General features: G+C 49.5%; 3 protein-coding genes across 5 annotated transcripts; all 3 read left to right on the top strand.

Moving 5' to 3' along the window:
* Positions 1 to 627: 627 nt before the first annotated feature.
* On the top strand, positions 628 to 5,715 carry LOC109525358 (fibrinogen C domain-containing protein 1-like). Of its 2 annotated transcripts, XM_019885795.1 has the most exons (8): positions 631 to 985; positions 2,276 to 2,388; positions 2,873 to 3,239; positions 3,886 to 4,003; positions 4,067 to 4,203; positions 4,499 to 4,595; positions 5,112 to 5,291; positions 5,438 to 5,715. In XM_019885795.1, the coding sequence occupies exons 1-8, from the start codon at positions 908 to 910 to the stop codon at positions 5,695 to 5,697; spliced, it is 1,350 nt and encodes a 449-aa protein (XP_019741354.1). In that variant the 5' UTR covers positions 631 to 907; the 3' UTR covers positions 5,698 to 5,715. The 2 variants fall into 2 exon arrangements, with proteins under 2 accessions (XP_019741353.1, XP_019741354.1); XM_019885794.1 differs by having other exon boundaries at positions 628 to 985; positions 3,886 to 4,203.
* Positions 5,716 to 6,783: 1,068 nt separating this feature from the next.
* phf19 (PHD finger protein 19) lies at positions 6,784 to 11,663 on the top strand. The gene is made up of 14 exons (XM_019885799.1): positions 6,784 to 6,933; positions 7,291 to 7,513; positions 7,695 to 7,776; positions 7,922 to 8,026; positions 8,092 to 8,186; positions 8,284 to 8,432; positions 8,560 to 8,655; positions 8,836 to 9,025; positions 9,113 to 9,180; positions 9,748 to 9,894; positions 9,979 to 10,039; positions 10,112 to 10,176; positions 10,269 to 10,352; positions 10,667 to 11,663. Exons 2-14 carry the CDS (start codon positions 7,301 to 7,303, stop codon positions 10,971 to 10,973), a joined length of 1,662 nt encoding a protein of 553 aa, XP_019741358.1. The 5' UTR covers positions 6,784 to 6,933; positions 7,291 to 7,300; the 3' UTR covers positions 10,974 to 11,663.
* Positions 11,664 to 16,108: 4,445 nt separating this feature from the next.
* LOC109525258 (disabled homolog 2-interacting protein-like) lies at positions 16,109 to 24,079 on the top strand. 2 transcript variants are annotated; one of them, XM_019885612.1, is made up of 18 exons: positions 16,111 to 16,413; positions 18,177 to 18,321; positions 18,400 to 18,572; positions 18,754 to 19,025; positions 19,133 to 19,341; positions 19,412 to 19,556; positions 19,629 to 19,773; positions 19,893 to 20,129; positions 20,216 to 20,408; positions 20,494 to 20,717; positions 21,337 to 21,428; positions 21,499 to 21,945; positions 22,243 to 22,496; positions 22,581 to 22,694; positions 22,773 to 22,895; positions 23,098 to 23,177; positions 23,254 to 23,341; positions 23,489 to 24,079. In XM_019885612.1, exons 2-18 carry the CDS (start codon positions 18,184 to 18,186, stop codon positions 23,657 to 23,659), a joined length of 3,105 nt encoding a protein of 1,034 aa, XP_019741171.1. In that variant the 5' UTR covers positions 16,111 to 16,413; positions 18,177 to 18,183; the 3' UTR covers positions 23,660 to 24,079. The 2 variants fall into 2 exon arrangements, with proteins under 2 accessions (XP_019741170.1, XP_019741171.1); XM_019885611.1 differs by having other exon boundaries at positions 16,109 to 16,413; positions 19,412 to 19,773.
* Positions 24,080 to 24,095: the final 16 nt, after the last annotated feature.

Here is a 24,095-nt window from a genome sequence, read left to right on the forward strand (position 1 = left end):
TGTGTGTGTGTGTGTGTGTGTGTGTGTGTGTGTGTGTGCGTGCGCGCGCACGCTCGCGCGCTCATGTGTATACATTTTACTACGCTTGGTATTGTATTGATGATGATTGCAACTGTTTAGTGGGGCAACAGTCAATCAAGTAATCAATAACTAATCATTTCGAGTTATCGTTTCACTTGAAACTGTCCAAATGCTCCAATTTCCGACTCTTATCAGCGATTCTTGCCAAGTAGAGTCAAGTTGATTCCTTCAGATGAAATCTAAAAATATTCTATTGCTGCGTTCCACGGCTCATGGATTGCCGATTGATTAGACTTGATGATTACTTTTGGAATTCGAGACAATTGTGCTTTTGATTGGAGAGGATTGTGATTACCCTGTGGTGAAAATGTGTGCGTGTGTGTGTGTGTGACACACATGAAGGTGCAGTGACACATTGCTTTTGTTAATCTGCCGTCTCAAGTCAATCCGCACAGATTGAGGGCTAATCTGAGTAGATTGACTCGAGAGTGGCACCTTCTCTCTCTCTCTCTCTCTCTCTCTCTCTCTCTCTCTCTCTCTCTCTCTCTCTGTGTTTTTTCTCTCTCGAGGCAGACAAGTAAGTCAGTTCCGTCATTACTCTTCTTAATGGCCGATGATGAGTGACGAAGACGATGAAAGATGCAAGAGCAAAGTTTGACGTTGAGAAAATAAGACTTTTAGGAAGGTTGTTTTTTTGGGTTTTTTTTTGCGGGAATCGGATGAAATACACGTCAGCATTTTGTTTCTGGCCAAGTGCAACCCACAAACGTTTCAATCGTTCAACCCTCTTGCTGGACTCCTGCTTCATCTTCTGTCATGTTGTTTGCTTTGGCATTCTTTTCTCGTCTTTCGATTTCCTTTCTTTCTTTTTGTGCTGTGATTCAGGATGATGCTAAATGACAGCTGGACCGTGATGAACAACAGCAGCTCGGAGCTGGACGGCAAACGAGAAAACAGGCGCAAGGTACGTCCCACCCATTGAGCTGCTTGTTTCTTGTCTTTGACTCACTCTGGTAACGCGGGCTGGGACGTCGTTGAAATTAAGAAAGATAAGAAAGAAAGAAAGACAGTCAGAAAGAAAGAAGTAGACAAAGAAAATATTTCAGTGCTCATGACAACAATCCTCGCATGAGGTGTTGACATTTGAAAATGAATCTCTGGATTGGTCTCAGGACTAGGATGGGGACTGGTCGCCAGGCCGGGATTAGGATGATGAATCAGCGACTGAGACCCGATTGAGACCCGGTGCCAAAGTGAAGAAGCAGAAGAAATTCAAATCAGAACAGCTTGATTGTCATTGTAGCGACCACTGAAACCGAATTATAGCGCCAATATGCGGAATCAACAAACCACGCACTAAATTCCTATTAAAAAAAAAAAAAATCCCAAAAATCAGAATAGATTGGAATCTGAAGGTAGTGAGTGAGTAGAAATGGCAAATAAAGACAAAGAAGAGGCAGCAGAGAGTTAATTTCTGTTAATCTGTAGTCAAGGCGCTTGTAATCTTTAGCAGCTGTCGTCGTGGCGACGAGACTGCCTTAATGCCTGAAGAAAAAGAGACCCGGACACCTCACGTCCTGCGTCCTGTCAACCAAACATTCGACGAACTGCTTCCTGCAAATTGGACGCAGCATTGCGAAACGTGTTCTTAGCAAGGCTACCAAGTTGAAATGATCCCCTCCATGCCCCCCCATCTCCAAAAATGGTGAAGTAAATCAAATCACGCTTGAAAATGGTGACAAATCAAGCCGTTCTCGCCGCTGTCATCGGCTGAACGCGTGAACGTAAACCCCCGTTCAATTGACAGCTGTCACTCAAAAACCAGCAAGCTGCTGCTAACGGGACAAAAAGAATCGACTTCATCTAGCATCTGTTTTATGCTAACACGTAACGACAGATCTCTACTTGAAGCTTCCGGTGGCTCCACTATATAAGTCGTACGGTCGTCGAGCGTCTTTTCCACGCTGCCACGACAAGGCGCTCGAAAGCTGCCGAAGGCAGACTAGCCGAAGGGAAGATACATTTTCACGGCGCAGGCATAGCTAGCTAGCTAACGGCACGTGGCGAACTAAGGCGCCCGAGTGGTTATTGGGATACATGATAGTGTCGTGAGCTAGCGTTTGTCACTCGGTGACGCGTCAGTGCTTGATCGGTCTCTGTGTGTGCCCCGTGAGTGGCTGGCGACCGGTTTGTGGGCAGAAACCAGTTGGACGTACTTTGCTAACTTTTGCCATTGGTTGCTCTGCATGCACAGAAATGCTGCAGCTTCCTCTTGTGGACGGTCCTGATGGTCGTCACGGTAGCGATTGTCACGGCAGCGGTCACCATCCTCTATGTGAAGCACTACCCGCTGCCCTTCATAAACAGGTGCACACACATGCAGGCACACGCAATGCTTCATTTCTTCACTTCGTATGCAATATGTGGAAACAAAGGCTAGATTTTCTCCCATTTGAAACAACAGAACCTCATGAAAGGTCATTTCAAGCCCAAAATGGGTCCTGTACAGTCCCACGAGTCTAAACATGGCATTCTCGTGAATATTGTGTTTGTGAAATAGAAACGAATAAAGCTAAATCCGTTTTGGTCCTTCCGAGGATGCGGCCATTTCTCCACTCGCTGTGGACTGAAAATGACATCACAGTTGGTTCGGGCTCAGCAGCCGACCAATCACGGCGCACTTGTTTTCTGGGTTTGGTCATGTGACATTGGTAAACCGAATTCCGACTGGCACATGCGATGGAGTTTGCAATCGACAGCCAGTGCCAAGATGGCCGCCCGCTGAAATGACGGGATTCATGAATGAATGTTAACACATGCAAATGGTATCTCCATGTGAATCCGGTCCCAGAGACGAGGTGTCGTCTTCTTCCCCCGTCATCTCGACCAATCCCAAAGAGTCGGGCGCCCTGGTGACGGTGTCACAGGAGGGCGACGGTGAACCCATCAGCATCTTCCTGGACCCCAACTGTCCCGACCCCGCCCAGCACTTTGAACGCTGGGAGGCGCTGCACACTTCACTCATACGGGCGCTGAGCATGCGTAACGCCGAAGACTGGCAGGGGATGGGCCGCGTCCAGGCACTGGTTGAGGAGCTCAAGGCGACCGCGGGACACGTGCTCGACCTCCGACGGGAAGCGCAGGCGCTGAAAAGCGGCCAAGGGGTTCTGGAGCAGAGACTGGAACACCTGCAGAACCAGCAGAACCGTGTCGCTCAGGTGAGGAAGCGCATCGGACAATTGTAATCCGTCCGCAGGCGGTCAAGCGAAGACACAATCGCTGGTGGATAGCGGTTAGCCACTTAGCAGCCAGCTGCAAACAGCAGCCAACTGCACTCTCATTGGCTGGCTCCAATGTCACTCATCAAGTCTGGCCCTGCCTTTTAAAAAACCACACACATTCAACGTCACAAATACCATAGGGTAGAACTGAGGTGAGCGAGCCCAACTGGACAAAAATAATACCAACACTTCTTGTGTGTGTATTTTACATCAAGTGTTAGCATTTGTATGAAGTAATAAAACATATACATGGCTGTTGCTTGGCGGATTTTTGTTTATCATGGGTTGTTCTGGAAGTTGGCCCCATTGAAAAACCAGCGACCAGAAGACATTTTCAATGTTGTTACCTTTCCATAGTAATGTTTGAAAACAAAGTACAAGAAAAGCAGTTTGCAAAGTCTTTGTCTGGTTTTTGTTGTGTTGTTTTTGTTGTTGTTTTATTAGGCTGCTTTTATGATGATGGGTGGAGCAACTTCAATGAGAGATAGGTTGATTGTGTGTGCTGAAAGATGCAGCCGTCCAACATTCCCTTTGTGCTCGTCCATTTTCTCTTGACCTGAAAATCTTTGATATTTGTGTGCAGGTGCTGTCAGACGAGCACGCCGGGGTCCTGAAGCTCAGTTCGGCTTTGACAGATTCGCTCTCCAGTCTCCAGAGAGAGACAGAGAGTCTAAACAGACTTCACAGGGACAAACGCAAAGGTAGCACGTCATGTTTGAAGCGCCTTCCATTCATTGGTCATTCACGCATCTTTGTGCTTTTAGCTCTCACGCCCAGAGACTGCAGTGAGGTCATGGCGGCAGGAAATTCTCAAGATGGCGTCTATTCCATCTTTCCCGTCCATGAGCCCGGTGGCTTCATGGTTTACTGCGACTTGAGCACAGATGGGGGAGGCTGGACCGTACGTGCTTGACCACTCCACCCAAATAAAAACAAACAAAAACAAACAAACAAAAAAATCCACAATAAAGTTTTAGTTAAGATGTTTTCATTAAGGTTGACGCTTTCAGGAAGCTCAACACGGCGAGCTTATTAGCCAGTCACCTCAGTACACATTGTCGCTAATGAGCTAATCATGCTAATTTGCTTAGCGGACAAACAGCAGACCTCAAGCTGTTAGCCTGATGCGTGTGTGTGTGTGTGTGTGTGTGTGTGTGTGTGTGTGTGTGTGTGTGTGTGTGTGTGGTTGCATGCAGGTGATCCAGAGAAGACAGGACGGCTCGGTCAATTTCTTTCGTGGTTGGGATGCATATCGAGATGGCTTTGGAACAACAACAGGAGAGCACTGGCTAGGTCTGAAATACACGTATACACACAAACACAAACACACACACACACACACACACACACACACACACGCACACACGCACAAAATGACTCCTCTTGTGGCAGCACTAGAGACATTCGATACAACTCAACTATGAAGCCATCTATTTGCACAGGTGTGGCTATAAATTTTCTTTTTTTTTTAAATTTTTTTAATTATTATTAAATAACAATTCATTTGAATTGTTTGTTGCCCAAAATTAGCTTGTTTGCAAACCCACCTGTGCTCAAAAAGACAAAAGGAGACCAGCTCCAAAGAAGAAGGCCCGTGTTAGAGTGGCAGCATGGCAATTGACCATTGTGATTGGCTAATCTATGAAAAGAGGCGGGGCTTAGGGGGGGGGCTACAGCACAAATCTACACCCGGACCAATTGTGAAGTGGATCATCCATGTGCCCCCCCGCCACATCTTTCATTTGTCTAAGTGACACTTTGTTGGCTATACACGCATGATGGTGTGTTTGGGTGTTTGCATGTTTTCAGGCCTGCAGAGGATCTACGCTATGACACGGTCAGGAGGTTACGAGTTGCGAATCGACATGGCCGACTTCGACAACGCCACAGCCTTCGCTCATTACACCGAATTCTCCGTGGGCCGCGACTCGGTCAATCCCGAGGAGGACGGATACCCACTGGCTGTGGACGGCTACTCAGGAACTGCAGGTAGCAACTCCAAACAGCACCATCCTCGCTAGCAAAGCCTGGAGAGCGAACGCTTTCAATAGGCTGAAAGCAGCAAAACGCCCCGTCGGGAGCGAGCGAATGGTAGAGCGTGCAGGAAGACGAAAGAAAGTTTGTGTGCCCTCCAGGCGATTCCCTCCTGAAGCATTCCGGAATGCAGTTCACCACAAAAGACCGGGACCGGGACCAGTCAGAGAACAACTGTGCCACATACTACCAGGGCGCTTGGTGGTACCGCAACTGTCACACGTCCAACCTGAACGGGCAGTACCTGGGAGGAGGCCACGCCTCTTACGCTGACGGTGTGGAGTGGTCCAGCTGGACCGGGTGGCAGTACTCTCTGAGATTCACCGAGATGAAGATACGGCCCGCAGCCAAACCCAATTGACCTTTCACCCCTCACAGAAAAGACATACAGTGCGCTTCCCATTGGATGGAATATGATCATCACTTTACACGCTTTCGAAGTTTGAAAAGATTTGAGCAGTCAAACTTCTGCTGTCGTTTCACTTCCACCATGTCATGTGGTTCATCGAATTCCAGCCTGTTCTTGTATCTAAAAGTGTTTTGCGATTGCTCTAAAAACAACATAAGAACTTATTACTGTGTTGAATGTAGGGTTGAAAGATTTTCATTAAAATACCTTTTTTTTTTTTTTGATGTAGAACTGTCTCTTCCGTATTTGTGTTCATGTACGTTACTGTATGACATCATTTATTTTCTAAAACTGTTTAAAAGGTATTTCGGTCACTGGGGCCTATGGTAAAAACATGACTGGAATTTTTAAAATGATTCAGCAATTAAATGAAACAAAGTTTTTCTTTGTTCATTTCAATGACTATTGACATTTTTCTACTGTATAAATAAGTTCGGTCCTTCCAGTTCATTGAGGTAATGACGGGTTTATTAACAGGAACAAGGAAAAAGAAGACAAAGAAATGAAAGAATGGGGGGGGGTAGACTTCAATCATTTTTGTGACAATTATTGCTTGAAAAACAGGGAATGAATATTCATCAAAACTTCACTTTTTAAAAATTTGTGATCCATTTAAGAGATGTAAAATTATAAGTTACAACTTGATTTAAAAACTATTGGGAAAAATACTGATAATTTGTTTTAACTTACATTTATCAATCCGTAGTTTTCAGAGGAAGATATATAGATTGATAATGACGTAAAATTGATTTTCAATAGATTCGAAATACTGTATCAGATTTTTTTCCCTTATATGTTAAGCACAGTTTGATGTTCTTTCCAAAAGTGATTTTAAGATGAGCCACCACAAAAGAAATGGGTTACATTTTCACGTACATTTGAACAGATGGGGCGTTTCTTATCGATGTCAAGAAATTTGGTGAAATTCAACATTCAGTGGAAACGAAACAACGGTCGCTCGTCGTGACAACAGTTGATGGCGTCACAAATGACGTCACATATGTAAATGAGGGACAGCCCAGGGAGTGTTTGGCGGGAAAAGCAAAAAAAAAAAAAAAAAAGAAAAAAGAAAGAAAAATGGCGATGGTGGAAGTTTGATGCGGATGCCTGACAGCGTCGTAAAAACAACGACAAGAAGACGAAACGAAAGCGGAGAGAGAAGGCAGCTGCGCGTTAGCATCCAACACGGTAACTTGTTCTTGTGATTCTTGTCGAACGAGACGTTCGCTTGTGTGTCGCTATTAAAAACAGCGCAAACGCATTTAAGTGAATAGATACAAGTTAGTAAGTCAGTCAGTAAGTAACTCAAGTTCAGTTCAGTAACCAGTGTCGTGCGAGACGTTCGAGGGTCGAATTCGTTTTGACTTGTTTGCATTTCAAATACGTAGATGTCTTCTCGTCGCTTGAGGCGTACAATAAAACAATTAAGCAGGTCACAAATCTTCTGAAAAGGATAACGAAGGTGCGATGACCAAAATGACCGTAGTTGCTAACGGTAGTTCCGGGTTGTTGATCTCATGTGACGTGACGTGTTTTGGGTGTCAGGCCGGTCGGCATGTTTGAGGACGTTTTTGAAGCCTCCTGCGTAGAGGAACCTCCCGAGCCTGCGTCTGCAAGTTGGGAGGAGAGCGAGGATGACGTCAGGCCAGAGGATGATGACGGCAGGCCGCAGGTTGATGAAGGCAGGCCGGAGTCAAGCCTCAGCGTGGGCCAGTTTGTGCTGTGTCATTGGTCGGATGGCCTCTACTACCTGGGCAAGATTCTCCGGGTAACGTTACACCAGCACATTCAACATCTGGCCAAATAGGTCTGTTATGTCCAGTGAAGCTTGCCAAGGCTGTCAAGCACAGACACGAGAAGTGACATTTTACATTTCATTCACAAGCTACATGATATCGGACATTTGTGATGGGCATTTGCATGTTAACTCTGCTCTGATTGGTGCACAGCTCAGCCTGCCGAGACAGAGCTGCTTTGTCACTTTTGAGGACAACTCCAAGTTTTGGGTCCTATGGAAGGATATTCAGCATGGTGAGACACACGCGCACATGTTGCGGGTACAGGGGGGCTGGTGTTAGTAGATTAGTAGGAACTAAAGACGGGCAGAGTATCTAGTTGAAAAAAGATTGTCATCCCTTTGTAACTGTAACTGAGGATGTATCCGCTCATCTTGCAGCCGGTGTGCCGGGGGAGGAGGCTCGTTGCTCGGTGTGTCTGGAGGCAGGGCCAAGCTCTGCAGCTCAAATGAACCAAATCCTCATTTGTGGAAAGTGCGGCATAGGTGAGAGTTATTGGATACAAATGTTGTGATGACATCACCTGTCCGTCCGTCTGTGTGGGCCTCAGGTTTCCACCAGAAGTGTCACGGTCCTCCTGTAGAAGGCAGCAGTGAGATGAGTCCCTGGTTTTGTCGACGTTGTGTCTTCGCCCTGGCTGTCAGGGTACCCACACTCGCGCACACATCCACACTTATCTTCATGAAAGTGCCGTATGAGGAGGAATGATGTCACAGTCTTGGTCCTCCCTGTCTCCCTTTAGAAAGGTGGCGCTCTGAAGAAGGGGCCCTTAGCCAAAGCTCTGTTAGCCATGAAGCAGGTTCTGTCCTACGACCTGGACGCTCTCGATTGGGACTCTCAGCATCGGACCAATCAGCAGCAGTCTTACTGCTACTGTGGAGGCCCCGGAGAGTAAGACACACGCACACTCACACTTACACAGGGTCGTGTTGATGTTGAAGTTGTGTTTGTGGCGGGTGAGCTATGTTTATTTATTTATTGTCATTTTTTATTTACATTTTTGTGCGTATGCATATAGGTGGTATCTGAAGATGCTTCAGTGTTTCCAGTGTCAGCAGTGGTTCCACGAGGCGTGCACCCAGTGTCTGCAGGAGAGCATGGTGTTCGGAGACAGGTGAGTGCGCAAGTTGCCACGACCAAAAAGTGACGAAAGGCAAAACGTGTCTTGAAGAATGTCATTTGCTTCTTCTACAAGTGCTGAAAAGCGATGAGGATTTTCTGAACAAAATGCGTGAGACGATTTCAAGGCCGTGTTGACCTTGTGTCCACTCTCTCTCCCCGTCCCTCCTTCCAGGTTCTACTTGTTCATGTGTTGCATCTGCAACAAAGGATTGGAGCATGTGCGCCGTTTGTCTCTTCGCTGGGTCGACGTGGTCCACCTGGTTCTCTACAACCTGTCACTGAGCAACAAGAAAAAGTACTTTGAGCTGGATGAAATTCTGGCTTTTGTGAATACGCACTGGGAACATTTGCAGCTTGGAAAGGTAACAAATGAAAGCGCCAGCTGAACACAGCGCCGTCTCACCCTCACCCTAACAGTTTTCTCGGCCGTCGTATGCTTCCATGTGTAGTTGTCAAACACTCCTCCGGCAGACAGGGGGCAGCACCTGCTCGACGCCCTCAACAAGTACAAGAGCAAGTAAGTCCCTGCTGTGATTGGAATTTTTTTTTTTTTTTTTTAAATGCTGGACCTAGATATTTCCTCTATTAAAACGTTTGAAAACATTCACTCATTCACACATTCTGGATGAGGTTTACCTGGAAAATGTAAAAATATTTTTGAAAATTTGAGAAAAAAACACGAATATGAGCGGGTCGACTGCAGATTTTCTGTCGAAATGGTCCACATCACAGCTTTCTTCGTTGCTTCCCACCAGTTTTGAAAACTGTTTGGTGGGCGTTGATGTAAAACGCTGCCATCTACAGGCATCCGTTGGTCATTACAGTCACTCCGAAGCTTTCGCAGACAAGCTGAGCGAGATCCTCTTCCACGCCTTGCCGTTGAGCGACGTGCGTGATGTAAATATTGGTGGGTGGCAGTGAGTGCTTGGATTTCACTCGGCCAGTAGAAAGTTCCACAGCAGCCAATGAGCTGATGTCGTGATTTGCAACTTGCGGTCCTTCCATCATGATGAGAGCGCACAACACAACCCAAGCGCTTTCTGTCCATTTGTGTGATGTGTGTGTTGCTTTTGTATGGGCGCAGGTTCCTGTGCGGGAAAGAGATCAAAAAAAGGAAGTGCATCTTTCGTCTACGGACTCGCGTTCCTCCCACGCCACCCTCCAAACTTTTCCCTGAGCGCGCTCACGGCGAGGCGGGGCGGGGCTGTAAGAAGACCGTTGGCCACATCAGGTAACCACTTCTACTGTCTCCAACCATAAATGTCATATTCAGCATCGCAACAGGTGCCCGTTGTGACTGGGCGTGTGTGTGCAGTACTTTATCAGAGAGGAGGAAGAGGAAATCCAAATGGTTGTTTGAAGACGCCATCCCCAATGTGAGGACGCTTTGTTTCACCTGCACTTGTTTGTTTGTTGTTGAAACAAATAGTTTATGTTTGCGTATGCAGAATGATCATCACCACATGGCCACCATCTTTGACTTCACCCTGGACGAACTACACAAGCTCAGGAGGTCTCACGCACACGTGCACACACACACACATACACACACACACACACATACCATACATTGGCGACGGCGTTGACGGGAATGTCGTGTTGCAGTCGGACGTCGTGTGTTGATCAGGACTCCAGCGACGTTTCCACATCAGCTTCCGTCTCTACCAGCGGCTCCTTTCAACCAGCCAGGTAGGAGCTAAAAAAGGAGGCGGGGTCACTGTCAGCCAGAGAGAATGCTTGTTGAACTTTGACGTTGCGTACAGTTGATGATGGATAACATCAGAATCTCAAGTCCAAGTGAAGAGTTTGTTCACCAATTGTTCAAGTTCCGTTAAAGGCATGTCGGGATTATTTTTTTTACATTCGGCAATTTGACCTTTTTTCGGACACACGCGATTTGCTACATAAAACGATGTGGCCCCTGGGTCTCCAATATGACACCAGAGAGACTGAGTCAAGGATTCGCAGCACAGCCTAGCTCAACCTTTGACCTCTGTCTTCAGACGAAAGGTGGGCAGCAGGAAGAGGAAGTTGCCGAGCTCCGCCTACAAGCATTGGGCCATTCGTAGCGAAGCGGGGGAGGAGGAGGAGCCTCCCGGAAGTACCGAGGAAGGCCCGTATGCCGCCGACTCCTCCCGCTTCCTGTCCCGGCCTTCCGACGCGTCCCGCCTGCACTCGTCAATCTCGTCGTACTTCGGCGCGTCGAACAGACTGATGGAGGGCGAGCGTTACCACGTGCTGGCTCGCCGCGTGACCGCGGATGGCGCCTTGCAGTACCTGCTGCAGTGGGAAGGCTCCGCACCTTACTAGAGGCGAGGTGCACACACGGCACCAACTCCGCTCGGTGCACACGGCGTGTACGGGATGTGAACCCCCCGTTTATCACAGGGGATATGTTGGACACGCTAACCCGCAATGGGGTAAAATCGGCAATGAAGGCCGGAGACGAATTTGTCTCCTTCCACGGGCTTCAAACACTTTCAATTGACCACATTTCACTTCATCGTATGAAAAAACATGTCATATAGTCAAGAGATGTTTTGTTAAAAAAAAAAAAAAAGTATATTCTTGAGCACTTGTTCTTTTGGCGCACATTTCCAACTAGTCTGCATGCTTGCTTCAAGCTGTTCATTAGAAGTCGATTGCAAAAATGCTCAACCAAACGATATCCAAGCCTGTTTGCTTCATGCTAACATATAATGTGAAATGCCTTCGGCGCGCTAACGGAAATTAGTATCGATCTTGGCGTCGTCCTAAGGCGTGGCGGCTGATCATAAATACACACAATATTGAAACATCACATTCACTGTATTATCTTTGTATAAGTCGTAGTCGTCTTCGTGCAGTGTTGAAGGAGCTATTGTACATTTTTATGAGAAGATAACATTTTAATGAGATATTTATGATTGTATTATTGCCTTTTATCAGTTATGTACATCGCTTTCTTAGAGCTGCGGTTGTTGTGCAGTGCTTTTGTAAATAAAAGTTTTAAAGAAATTATTTCATGGCATTCAAACCTGGAAAGGCATTTCAATTTGTTTTAGAAGCCCAAAGTTACTCCACCTGCCGATCAAACTCGCCCCAGAAACATCATCAATCTATTTTGCATAAAGCTTTCCCCCCAAAAATCTTGAATGAAAATATGATCGCTACTTGGTCGATTTTTCCTCGAGCGTGGGGTGTCACGGGGCGTAACGCCCTCATGCCATAAACCAGGGACGGCGAGGGTGATTGATTGAATGTCAAGAATCCAGCTTCAAAAATGGGCGGTACAGTTGAGGTGTCAATGACGACGCCCACTTTGACGGAGCGGAGAAGGTGCACCGTGTGAACGTTGTAGGTGAACGCTCTGCCCGGCGGAGTCCCAGAACGCTTGACGTTCTCGGTCAAGCGATATTGGCAAAGGGATACCATCGATCAGCCGGAATCGATCAATAGACACAAAGTGTCGATCATCGTTATTTATTGTTTCATTTTTCCGAGTGTCTCACAGGCGGTAAATTAAAATGGTGTTCCTATGGCAACCCCACTTTCCTCGTCTGATCCATTGGCATCAATACAACTGTTTACCTTTGACCCCGCGGCTCGTCTTTCCTCATCTGCTCCAAAGTCAATACAATATTTAACCATGTTTCCTTCACAATAAAAGCAAAACAAGAGGCCCCCACCCTGACAATGGACGGAATTTCAAGTTAATGATGATGTCACAGCAGTAGTGTGTGTGTGTGTGTGTGTGTGTGTGTGTGCTCGCACAGTGAGAGTAAGAGGAAATAATCTGCTAATGCTCTTAAGGTGCTTAGTTAGACCAGCCAGGTTAGCGCGACGGTTGACGTGTTCTTTTTCTTCTCTGACTTGATGACTGATTGACAGGTGTGTCATTTGTGTCGATGTGTGTGTCTGACTCCATGTGTATACAGTACACATTGTCTTATGTTTTATGTGTGTGTGTGTGTGTGTGTGTGTGTGTGTGTGTGTGTGTGTGTGTGTGTGTGTGTGTGCGCGCGCGCACTGCATATTAGGTTATCGTTGCCATGGAGAAGCTGGTCAAACATCTATCCCGATGTCAACATCTCGGCTGGATGAATGTAATCGGTGAGTTGATTGACTGACGGCTGCTTTGTTGACATTGGGATCTTGAATTTTATTTTATTTTATTTTTTTGTGCCATGAGCGATAATCAGTTCCAGGGTCAAACTGTGGTGTCTCCATTGTCTGCTTGAAGTGAATTTATTTAAAAAAAAAAAGTGAGAGAGTTTCAAATGCTGGCATCACACAAAAAAATCGAAACTTCAGTGGAAAGATCTGCACTTTTGAGGTTCCCAAAGGCACCTTTTCGTCATATTTCGGTGCCATCTGAGTTGCAATTTAAATGTAGCCAGGGAGATTATTTGAATGGTGAATATTTTTTGACACGAGACCAAGGGTTGGAAACCCCGCTCCTCAAGAAGCGCAGCCCTCCCTTTTTGGGAAGTTTTTCTCCTTGGTTTTGGGAAACGATTGAGCCGGACATTCTGGATGACTCGTGGTCCTCGAATGAGCTCACTTTTCTCCCCCGTGGTCATGGGAACCGCAAAAATTCTGTTTCTTGTTCATGACAATTTGGCACGCCGCATTCAGGAGTGTCTCAGGCGCCGAGGTGAACATTTGGAGCACATTTTGACAAGGCGACAAAATCTCCGCCACATGGACGGAAGAGCTCAGATTTTCAGGACAACGCCGCATCGGCGCCGTCTGCTCGAGCGTGAGATGAACGACAGCGCCACCTGCCATCGCGGTCACCCGGGGTCCACCAGCGGAATTGCCATCAACGGCCCAATAGTCTGGTTGTTGCAACAGGCTGATGGAAATCCAGCAGCCTGATTGACCAACTGGGAGTCAACAACATGAGCACGCTTTCACCCGGCACGCTGCCGTGAGCAATTTGATTTCCTGTCCTGAGAGCGTTTTGTTGATGTCGCAGAGCTGAAGAGCGCCTCCGTCCATTGGCTGTCGTGCGGTCAAAGGGCGGAGCCGGACACTTGGAGCAAGATGTTGTGCATCCTATCCGACGCTCGCCTGCTCCTGCTGGACGACCTGGAGGTGAAGTCGCCTCGCCTCGCCTCACTTCCTGCTGACCTTTTCACATTAAAAGTCTCCCGCGTGGCTTTAGGCTTTGCTTGGCCAGTATCAATCCATCAGTAATTTCAGTTATTTATCAGTGCGGTTTGTTAGTTGAAGGTGTGTCCCCGCTGACATGCACTACTTGACCTTACAACAGATTAGAAATTCTGAAGGCCCTTTTTTTTTTTTTTTTGCTTTTGGGTTTTGTCTTCCAGGTTCATCCTTTGCTGGTCTCAGAGAGGGCGGAGTCTTGTACCGTGTGGTTACTAAGATACCGCCTCCATGTGACCTCAGCACCTTCACACTCCGCCCACAAAGGTGAAGAACACACGCTCGCACTCGCACTGGCACAGGCGCACACACACAATGGACGAGCACTTTGAAGATGCCTTTGGTAAGAAGGACTTTGATTGTTTGCTGCGTTTGTGCGTGTTGGGGCGAAGAGGAGTTTAGGCCTGATTTTGGGGAGATTACAATCTTAATCTCGTGTCATAAATTCAGGTCATAATCTGCGATCAACAGAGTGAGCGAGATGAGCGAAGAAGAAAGTCGGGAAGAAAATGTTCTTATCGTTCTTGTGCTCGTTATTTTTATACGCCGGGTCAAATTTACAAAGAATTCGTTTTGGTATTACCGGACCTCGCCATGCAAAAAGGGATTAGAGGCGGTCAAGTGTATGTGTAGAAATAGCAAAGTGCATTTGTCCAAGTCCCGCTTACATTTTAGCACTCACTCGCTGGCGTCTTTCTTTCATTGAAGACTGACAAATTACCCCATGTGTCAGTGCGCGTTTGTCACTCGCTGGCGACCAATCCGTTGTTGGCCTGCAATCCACTGGGGTCCAATCCAAGGTAACCTTGCATCCTGGCTCTGTGGCACTGCCACTCTAATGAGGAATACAGAGTGAGCATAAATTTTAATCACCATTTTTTTTGGGGGGTGGGGGGCTAATGCGCTTGACATTTCTAAGAGCTCTCCAAGTGTTCGTTTGCCTTTGAGGCTCACTGAGCGGCCAAGTGGCGCGCGCTCGCTGAGCCAAGATGGCTGCTTTGTACCTTTTCCAGAGCATCCCGAGAGAAGGCCACGTCCCCTGAGCGTACTCAGTAGCAGCGCCTTGGACACGCCCACCGCCAAAGTGACGGTAGGAAGCTCGCCGGCATGGCGGGAAGATGAAGATGCTTCTCGGCCCGATGTCGGGCATCGGTGTGAGCGCTCTTCTGCTTTCCCGCTCAGGCTTTCCTGTCCACCAGGCTGAAGCGTTCCCTTCGCAGAAGTGGCTCCCATCCAAAAATCTTTCGCCAGAGCAGCGTCAACACGTATGACGGCAGGTAACGGCAAACGTGAGCATACTTGAGAGCTGCGCGGAGCAGGACCGACAGAAATACGTGTTCATGTCAAGCATTGCAGATCGTCCATATATACATTGAAGGTACCGTATGTCGAAATGAAATAGATGTATTGAGTTCAGCCCCACCATCGCGGGTTCTGGGTTCGCAGTCCTGCTCGTTTGCCATTTCTAGGTTTCGTATGCCACTGCGGTAATTTGAACAAAGAATGGAAAGGAGAATAATTTTTAGTTTTTGCTGAAGAGGATCAAATGTCAAATCCTCTTCAATCCTGCTTTTTACATCCTCAGAGAGTGAAAGCTGTGAGTTCATTTTGTACATCGTTGGGCACGATTTTTGATGTCCGTGTGTTGAAAATGGCCTGCTGTCTTTCGTGATGCAATGTTAATGGTTGAACATACGAGCCGGTTTGGCCATCTCGTGAAAAGGGAGAATTTTGGACATACAAGGGCTTCGGCTTGACGCCGGCGATATGCAAGCTGGAGGTGTACAGAGGATGAAATCGCTGGCACCTTATGCAGTCCAGGTGGGTAGGCCATCGGACAGGTATTGTACATTTGTGGCAACGCGAGCTGCTCTGTGTACTTTGTACATGGGAGGCGTGCAGAAGAAGAAGAAGAAGATGTCGTCACTGTGTGTCCTTGCGCAGCAGCTGCAGTCTTTCAAAGATGGAGGAGAGGCAGAGAGTGAAAGCTGTGAGTTCATTTTGTACATCGTTGGGCACGATTTTTGATGTCCGTGTGTTGAAAATGGTCTGCTGTCTTTCGTGATGCAATGTTAATGTTTGAACATACGAGCCGGTTTGGGCATCTCGTGAAAAGGGAGAATTTTGGAGATACAAGGGCTTCGGCTTGACGCCGGCGATATGCACGCTGGAGGTGTACAGAGGATGAAATCGCTGGTACCTTATGCAGTCCAGGTGGGTAGGCCATCGGACAGGTATTGTACATTTGTGGCAACGCGAGCTGCTCTGTGTACTTTGTACATGGGAGGCGTGCAGAAGAAGAAGAAGAAGATGTCGTCACTGTGTGTCCTTGCGCAGCAGCTGCAGTCTTTCAAAGATGGAGGAGAGGAAGTAGGGCAGCATCCCTGATGGGAGGGGCCGCGGCTGGAGCATCCAGCATCAGTAGCTAGGAGACGCGCGCGCAGGCAGGCAGACAGACACACAGACACACATACACACAGACAGGATCAGCAGGTTCGTCTTTCTTGGGCTATTTACTGTTTGCTTGAGACGAGCACGGATGTATAAGCCTCCTTCTCCTCGTCCTCTTCCACCTCCTCTTCAACCCACAGAATGCTTTGTGAGTCCTTGTCCTCTTTTGTCCTCTCGCTCGACACACCATCTGCAGTGCGTGCGCGTTGCATCGAGCGCGCTGCTGCGTTAGCATGCGGCTAGGCTAGCTCCGCTTTTCAGCGACGCGAAGGCGAAAGTCAACCTGCGCGCCGCTGCCGGCCGTGCCTCCAAATCTTCATGACTGTGGGTGTGCGTGATAGCATGAACGCAATACTGCCCCTGCCTCCCTCCCTCCCTCCTTTATAAATGCGACCTTTAGAAACGCAGCCATTCAACTTAAGTTTTGTATTTCAGGGAAACTGCGACGGTCAACTCATTTTCTGACAGCCCCGTAATGTTAATATTCGTTCGGATCAATGGCCTTCAAAGTACAATCTAATATTTATGGACTCGCGTATTTACATCTCTTGGAATGTTTTTACACATCATTTAAGAAGCGTTTTGATGTTCTATTCCATGGCAATACAGCTCTAATTTTACATATTTACCTCCCAATTGCATGTACATTTACTGTAAGTACGTCGTTCGCATGTTAGACGCTTTTACGCTAACGTGACGGTTGTCAGAATTGGCGTACACGGATTAAAAAAAAAACAAATCGGAATTGGGTCACGTCAACTTCCTGTCAATTCACATTTAATAGCGGCTCGTTAACTTGTTCTCATGTCGAGCCTTTAATAATAATGTGAGGAAAAGTATTTGCGTCAGCACTTTTTTCACCAATCAGATAACGTAACTTTTGCCTGTCACGAGCAACGAGACCACAGTTCCCCAAAATAACATTCGTTCCAAATGCCGAATTTGGTTGGCCACTTCCAACGGCCACGAGGCAACAGGAACTTTGCAGATGGACGACTGCCTCTGTGGAGAACGACATTTTCACGTGGGGGTGGCGAAAAACGTCCCTTTGGCTAGCGGACCTCATCGCTAGCTCAATTGAAACGGCCTTGACAAATGTAAAATACAGCACATGTATTTTCAGAGGGTATTTTTAAAACAAGAACAACAGCTTCATTATTCTTAGCTCCAAAGTAAAATGCCTTTCAATATGCTTCATTAAGTTTGTACGGGCCAAAATTTCGACAAGTTCTCCAAGCTAACATGTCAAAATGCCGTACGTATCCAACTGTGTCTGTCACCTGCTGCCTTTTTTTTTTTTACAGCAGGTTACAGACACAGGGTGGAATAAACCCCCCACCCCTTTTTTTTTGTTGTTGCAAGAATACATTGTTTTTGCCACCAATAATGAAAACACGCTCTTATGGTCAACATATGAGCAAGTTCAAGTTAAAATCATCATTTCAGCAACACAGTCTGCACACCGCGCAACCCGGCGGACTTTTCTCGGTCACGTTATTCGCAGTCGGCGTGGGTAGTTGTGACGTCAACTAGCCACTAGAGGGGGACATTTGCCCAACATGGTCGCCCCATGAGATTGGAGCTTGATGAATTATTCTCTTTATTAGTCTTCCACCAACGCAATATGAACCGGAATGCCGTGTTTTGGTCACTGGTGGCCCATATAACGTCTTCTTGAAAAAAAAAAAAAAGAGCAGTTCTTGAGGTCGTGTATGTTGCTCACCGATTCAGAACTTGTTTGTTCTGGAGGCGCTTGAAGTGCTCATTCCATCTTCCTTCCCGCTGTCATGTTTTCACCGTCTGACACATTGATGACAAATCGATTGTTAGACATGCGGTTGCCGAATTGGGCTGGTTCAAGAACAAACGTAGGCTGGATACGCGATGTCGAGATGCTTGTCTTGTGTCCAGGCGTGTGATGCGTCGGCTGCACTGCGCTAGCCAGGAGTCAGTGTTAGGCGACGGGGGCGTGGCCTCTCTGGAGCTGAAAATGGACCAATCGGTGATCATCAAACCCGTTCACTCGTCGCTTCTGGGCCAGGACTACTGCTTTGAGGTCAGACACGCGTCGGTCGGTCGGCGAGCGCCGCGCCTTGGCCGACTCCCAACATCCGCCGTTGCGACTGGTTGGCAGGTGACCACTTCCACGGGGACCAAGTGCTTCTCGTGTCGCTCGGCGGCCGAACGGGACAAGTGGATGGAGAACCTGCGGCGAGCCGTGCAGCCCAACAAAGACAACAGCCGACGCGTGGAGAACCTTCTGACCCTGTGGGTCATCGAAGCCAAGGACCTGCCCGCCAAGAAGAGGTGACGTCTCCTTCGCCTCTATTGATCGCTCGCGTGTCCATTTTAGATGTGGTGACTTCGCAAAATTGTCTGTCTGACTTGATGTTGACCCCGGAAACTTTGGATGTGGTTGGAGGTTGAGAAGCTGAAGACTTCTACTACTTACCCCGGCCTGTGTCGACGGCCGCTGGCTTGCGTGCAGGTACTTCTGTGAACTTTGTCTGGACGACAGCCTGTACGCACGCACGTCCTGCAAGATGAAGACCGACAACATATTTTGGGGGGAGCGTTTCGACTTCAGCAGTCTGCCGTGCGTCAGCGCCATGACGCTGCACATCTACAAAGACACGGACAGGAAACGCAAGAAGGACAAGAGCAGCTACGTGGGCCTGGTCAACATCCCCGTCGTCACGGTAACGGGCCGACAGCTGGTGGAGAAGTGGTACACGGTGAGCATGCCCAGCACCATCCGAGGTGAGTCCCACGTCGGCCCACGCCCGCCTTTTTGTTTTAGATATGTGCTGGAGTGCTCACGGCATCCGCCGTTTACGATTTTGTCATGCTGCCGCGTTTCTGCGCAGGTAAGTCGAGTGTGCCGACGGTGCGGGTGAAGGCGCGCTACCAGAGTGTGGTCATCCTGCCCATGGAGCAGTACAAAGAGTTTGCCGAGTTCATCAGCGCCAACTACCTGCTGCTGTGCAACACGCTGGAATCTTCCATCGGCCTGCGAGCCAAAGAGGAAGTGGCGGCCGCCTTGGTTCACATCCTGCACAGCACCGGCAAGGCCAAGGTACGAGGCCCGCCGCCGCCGTCCGCCCGCCCGCCCTCGTCGCGCGTCGACTGACCCTCCCCGTCCGCAGGACTTCCTGACGGACTTGATGATGTCGGAGGTGGACCGTTACCGTGACAACGATCAGCTGATCTTCAGAGAGAACACCCTGGCCACAAAAAGCATTGAGGAATACTTGAAGCTGATTGGACAAAAGTACTTGCAGGACGCGCTGGGTACGCCGCACACTTGCAACGCAACGCGCCGCGCCGCACAGGACTGCACATGTGGCGTGTGCGTGTGTTCAGGCGAGTTCATCAAAGCTCTGTACGAGTCCGACGAGAACTGCGAGGTGGACGCGTCGCGCTGTGCCAACTCGGACCTGGCAGAGCATCAGGCCAACCTCAGGATGTGCTGCGAACTCGCATTCTGCAAGATACTCGACTCCTACAGGTCTCACACATGCATGCGCGCGGTCACACTCAAGACAACCACGCGGATGCGCACTTGGCGCCGACTCGACGTGTGCAGGTCATCGATGTGACGGTGGCGTGCGTGTGCGCCACCTACAGGGTGTTTCCTCGTGAGCTGAAGGAGGTTTTTGCATCGTGGCGTCAGGAGTGCAGCAGCCGCGGGAGACCAGACATCAGCGAGCGCCTGATCAGCGCGTCGCTCTTCCTGCGCTTCCTGTGCCCGGCGGTGATGTCACCGTCGCTTTTTGACCTGACGCAAGGATACCCGGACGAGCGCACGGCTCGCACGCTGACTCTCATCGCTAAAGTCATCCAGACGCTGGCCAACTTTAGCAAGTGAGTCCATTCGGCCGACCCGTTTGCCGCCGCCCCGACCGCTGTAACGCGCGCGCACATCCGTTCGCACCGCTGTCGCTTTTCAGGTTCGGCACCAAAGAAGAGTACATGCTCTTCATGAACGACTTTGTGGAGCGCCAGTGGAGCAGCATGCAGCGATTCCTGCAGGAGATCTCCAATCCCGACGGACTCAACCACACCGGCGCCGGCTTCGACGGATACGTCGACCTCGGCCGGGAGCTCTCCTGCCTGCACACTTTGCTCGCCGAGCTGGATCAGGTGACCGGCCGTGCGCGGGCCAAACATTCAGACGCGCAGTCAAAATGACTAAGTAGGCCGCTTCCATCTTTCACTGTGTCCTCAGTCGTGTCTGTGCAAGCTCAGTCCGCTTCCTCGGATTCTCAGAGACGTCTCGGCGGCTTTGGCCAACCCTGGGGGCGGGGCTTATCCCGGGAGAGCCTCGGCCTCCTCGCCCGAGCTCCAGCAGCACGTGGCGTCCCCGCCGCCTCTGTCGCCGCCCCTCTCGCCTCCTCTGGCGGCCTGCAATCCCTCACTCGGCCAGCAGTGTGGCGTCGGACTGGATGGAGGGTCAGTCTCAACACCCGTGTCATCTTTGCAATCGCCTCACGAGAAGGTCGGAGAGCTGGAGTACAAAGGCTCGGTCGGTTCTCACTGCAGATCGTATGCCACACGTATCTTTTTCTTTATTTTTTCATGCAGTGAAATAATCATAATTTTTTATTTTTTTTAAATCGGACCTGGTCTTCTCTCCTCGTTTGATGTAAATCAGATTACGCACGGCAATCACGTGACGTCATCGTTGGCAGACATCTCCATGAAATGAGGAGATCCGTCTCATTTCCCCAAAATATTTCTACCTCCTCCCGCACCGCTCCTCTGTCGATATAAACTGATAAAAACGACATTTCCGTAAATACTGCCACTTCATCTTTTGTGCTTGTCACTCGACGATGTGCTTTGTGCGCATGCGTGTCACGTCGCGGATGCGTTCCGATCACATTAAAAGTTGCATTTGTTTTTGCAATGTGAACGAATACATCAAAAGATCAATCTTTGTGACTGTTTGCGACCTTGGAACAAACACTCATGAAAAAAAACAACATTCAACTAGAGGGGCCACAACACCGTCGGGAGCAGAATAGCCGTCACTCAAGCTCTCTGGAAATAACTCACAGATCTGTTGCAGGCTGGTGGACTTTACCAGGCTTCCGTCACCCACACCCGAAAACAAAGATTTGTTCTTCGTCACAAAAGGTTCCAGCCTTCAGCCGGCATCAGGTGACCTTTCCACTTTCACCCGTCGTCTACTCCCGAAGCCCCGTCGGTGACCTTCCGCGTCTTCCCGTAGGCCCGCGAGGATCTCCGGCCCCGAGCTCCTCCTACTCGGAGCCCAACGACGACGCGGCGTACGGGAGGGCGGGGCAGGAAATGAGTGCGGAAGGGCGGAGCCTGTCTCTGGTGGACCTGCAGGACGCCTCCCCCGGCGACGCTCTTGACGACAGCCAATGGCAGCGCAGGGCGGGGCTGCTGCCGCTGTCTTTCCAGAACCCCGTCTATCACATGTCGTCGCGACAGCCGCACAGGGCCGAGGCCACGCCCTCCGACGGCTCGGCCACTTCGCAGGGCGGAGATGAGCGCAACCCGGCCGCCGCGCCCAAACCCGCCTTCCTCACCCAGATGCAAGTGGGCGTGGCCGCCGGGGGCGAGCGAGGAGAGCGTCTGTCGGCCATGTCCAGCAGCAGCAGCGGAGAAGAGCAGAACAGACGAGCGCTCTCGCTCTCGGAAAACATCACAAGTAACTTTTTTTTTTTTCCTTTCCTTCGACACGTCGACATGATGATTTCGCAGGTGTTTGCATTCATAGATATACAGCCCATACCTCGGCGACGTATTTGGTGTCTGGTTTGTGCACCTTGCAGGTGCGTGCATTCTCCCACCATTTTTGTGAGCCACCAATTTGCACGTGCCTAAGGAGGCGTGCGTGAACACTATAAATGGACGAGGGGGCGCAAACGTGCACTTTTCGCTTCACGATTTTCAGTCCATTTATGTCTGTGATGTCACTGATGATGAAATCTCACTCTTGGCCCAGGTGGCGCCGCCCCCCCTCGTCAGAACAGTTCGGGTCCTCAGCGTCGCATCGACCAACCGCCGCCGCCCTCCTCGGCGCCCCCTCCGGGCCCGCCGCGGGGCCGCACGCCACCCAGCATGCTCCCTCCACGCCCCGCCTCCGGAAGCATGATGTCCTCCAGTCCCGATTGGCCGAGCAGCGGACACTCGCGACTGCGCCAGGCCTCGTCCTCATCCAAAGGAGACAGTCCCGAAAAACTGCGGACCGCCAACAAGGTCCGCGTGTGTTACCGTGGCGACCTCCGCGGGGCCAGACGCTAAGTTAATGACACTTACGTGTGTGCGCGTGCGTTTACTCAGGCGCCCTCTCCATGTGCGTTGGACCGGACGGCCGCCTGGCTTCTCAACATGAACTCTGCCTCTTCTTACGCCGAGGCGGAAGACGATCGCCATGACGACGCCTTAATCGAGAAGGTAAACGGTAACCTCCCCTCAACCTGCCACCGGCCCCCCTTCACCTGAGGCCCGCGGTGTGTGTTTGTGCTTATGCAGTACCAGCAGGACATCGCGTTGCTGCAGGAGAAACTTCGTGTGGCGGCTCTGCGTCAGGAGGAGTGTGAGGCCCGGCTGGTGGTTCAGGATCAGCAGAACCAGCGTCTCCTGCAGGAATATCAGGTGGGTGCAACTCATCGCTCCTTGGTCACCTCGTTTTCAATCCCAGGGGGGGAGGACTGCCATGTTCCCCTTTGGCCACAGTCAAGAGCTTTTCTTCAGTTCCAACACACACGCACAAGCACAACATGCATACACGACGTTGGCAGTTTTTATGGCGCCAGCAAATCAAAGCTTTTACGACGCGCCCGTTTGTGTGCGTCAGGCTCGGCTGGAGGATACCGAAAGTCGACTGAGGAGGCTGCAGGACGACAAAGATCTCCAGATGAACAGCATCATCAGCAGGTTCACGACTCAGTGTGTGCGCGCGTACCTGCCCGTGTGTGTGTGCGCGCGCATTAACGCTCTTTGACCTGAGCAGGTTAATGGCGGTCGAAGAGGAGCTGAAAAAAGACCATTCCGACATGCAGGCTGTGGTTGACTCCAAACAAAAGATCATTGAGGCACAGGTTTGTCTGTTTTAACGGAAGGGCGAGCAAATGGCGTGCTTCCTCCTCTAATACGGCCCGATTTACGACTTGCCCACAATTTAAATGAACATTTTTCATCATTTGAACGGTTGTGTGTGTGTGTGTGTGTCTCTCTGTCTCTCTCAGGAGAAGAGGATAGCAAATCTGGACGCTACCAACAGTCGCCTGATGGCGGCGCTGGCTCAGCTGAAGGAGCGCTACGGCGTGACTTCGCAGAGGAACGGTCTGTCGCCTAGCAACACATCATCCCTGCAGATCACAGAAAACGGCGAGTTCCGCAATTCGGGTAATTGCTGAGCCTCGGGCCCAGCGGCACTGTTAACTGCGAGTGGGAGGTTCCATAGCAACACACACACACGCACCCTGTCCAAGATGAACTTTAACGTCTGACATTTCCCGTTTCCATGCACGCCTTCCAACCGATGCTTTATCGAGGACGCGACGGAATTTGTTTGAATGCAGCAGGAAAGGCTTCAACACAGCACCCCGCCCATCACATCAGTTCCGTGATCCAAACGTCTTATTTTGAAAAGAAAACATATTTTGTTTTGAAATTCTATGGAAACCAGTTCTTTAATACTAGCCGTTGACATTGGCGACTAATCACAAGCCTGAACGTAAAGCGACCATCATGGGGAAATTTAGCAGACTTGTGTTTGTCTTTGTAAAGCTTTTCGTTGTGCAACATGAGACTCTAATAAAGTAATCCCGCATCAATCTGTGCGCTTTTTCC

Source organism: Hippocampus comes, unplaced genomic scaffold, assembly GCF_001891065.2.
Source record: "Hippocampus comes isolate QL1 unplaced genomic scaffold, H_comes_QL1_v1.1 scaffold78, whole genome shotgun sequence".
NCBI lineage: Eukaryota > Metazoa > Chordata > Actinopteri > Syngnathiformes > Syngnathidae > Hippocampus > Hippocampus comes.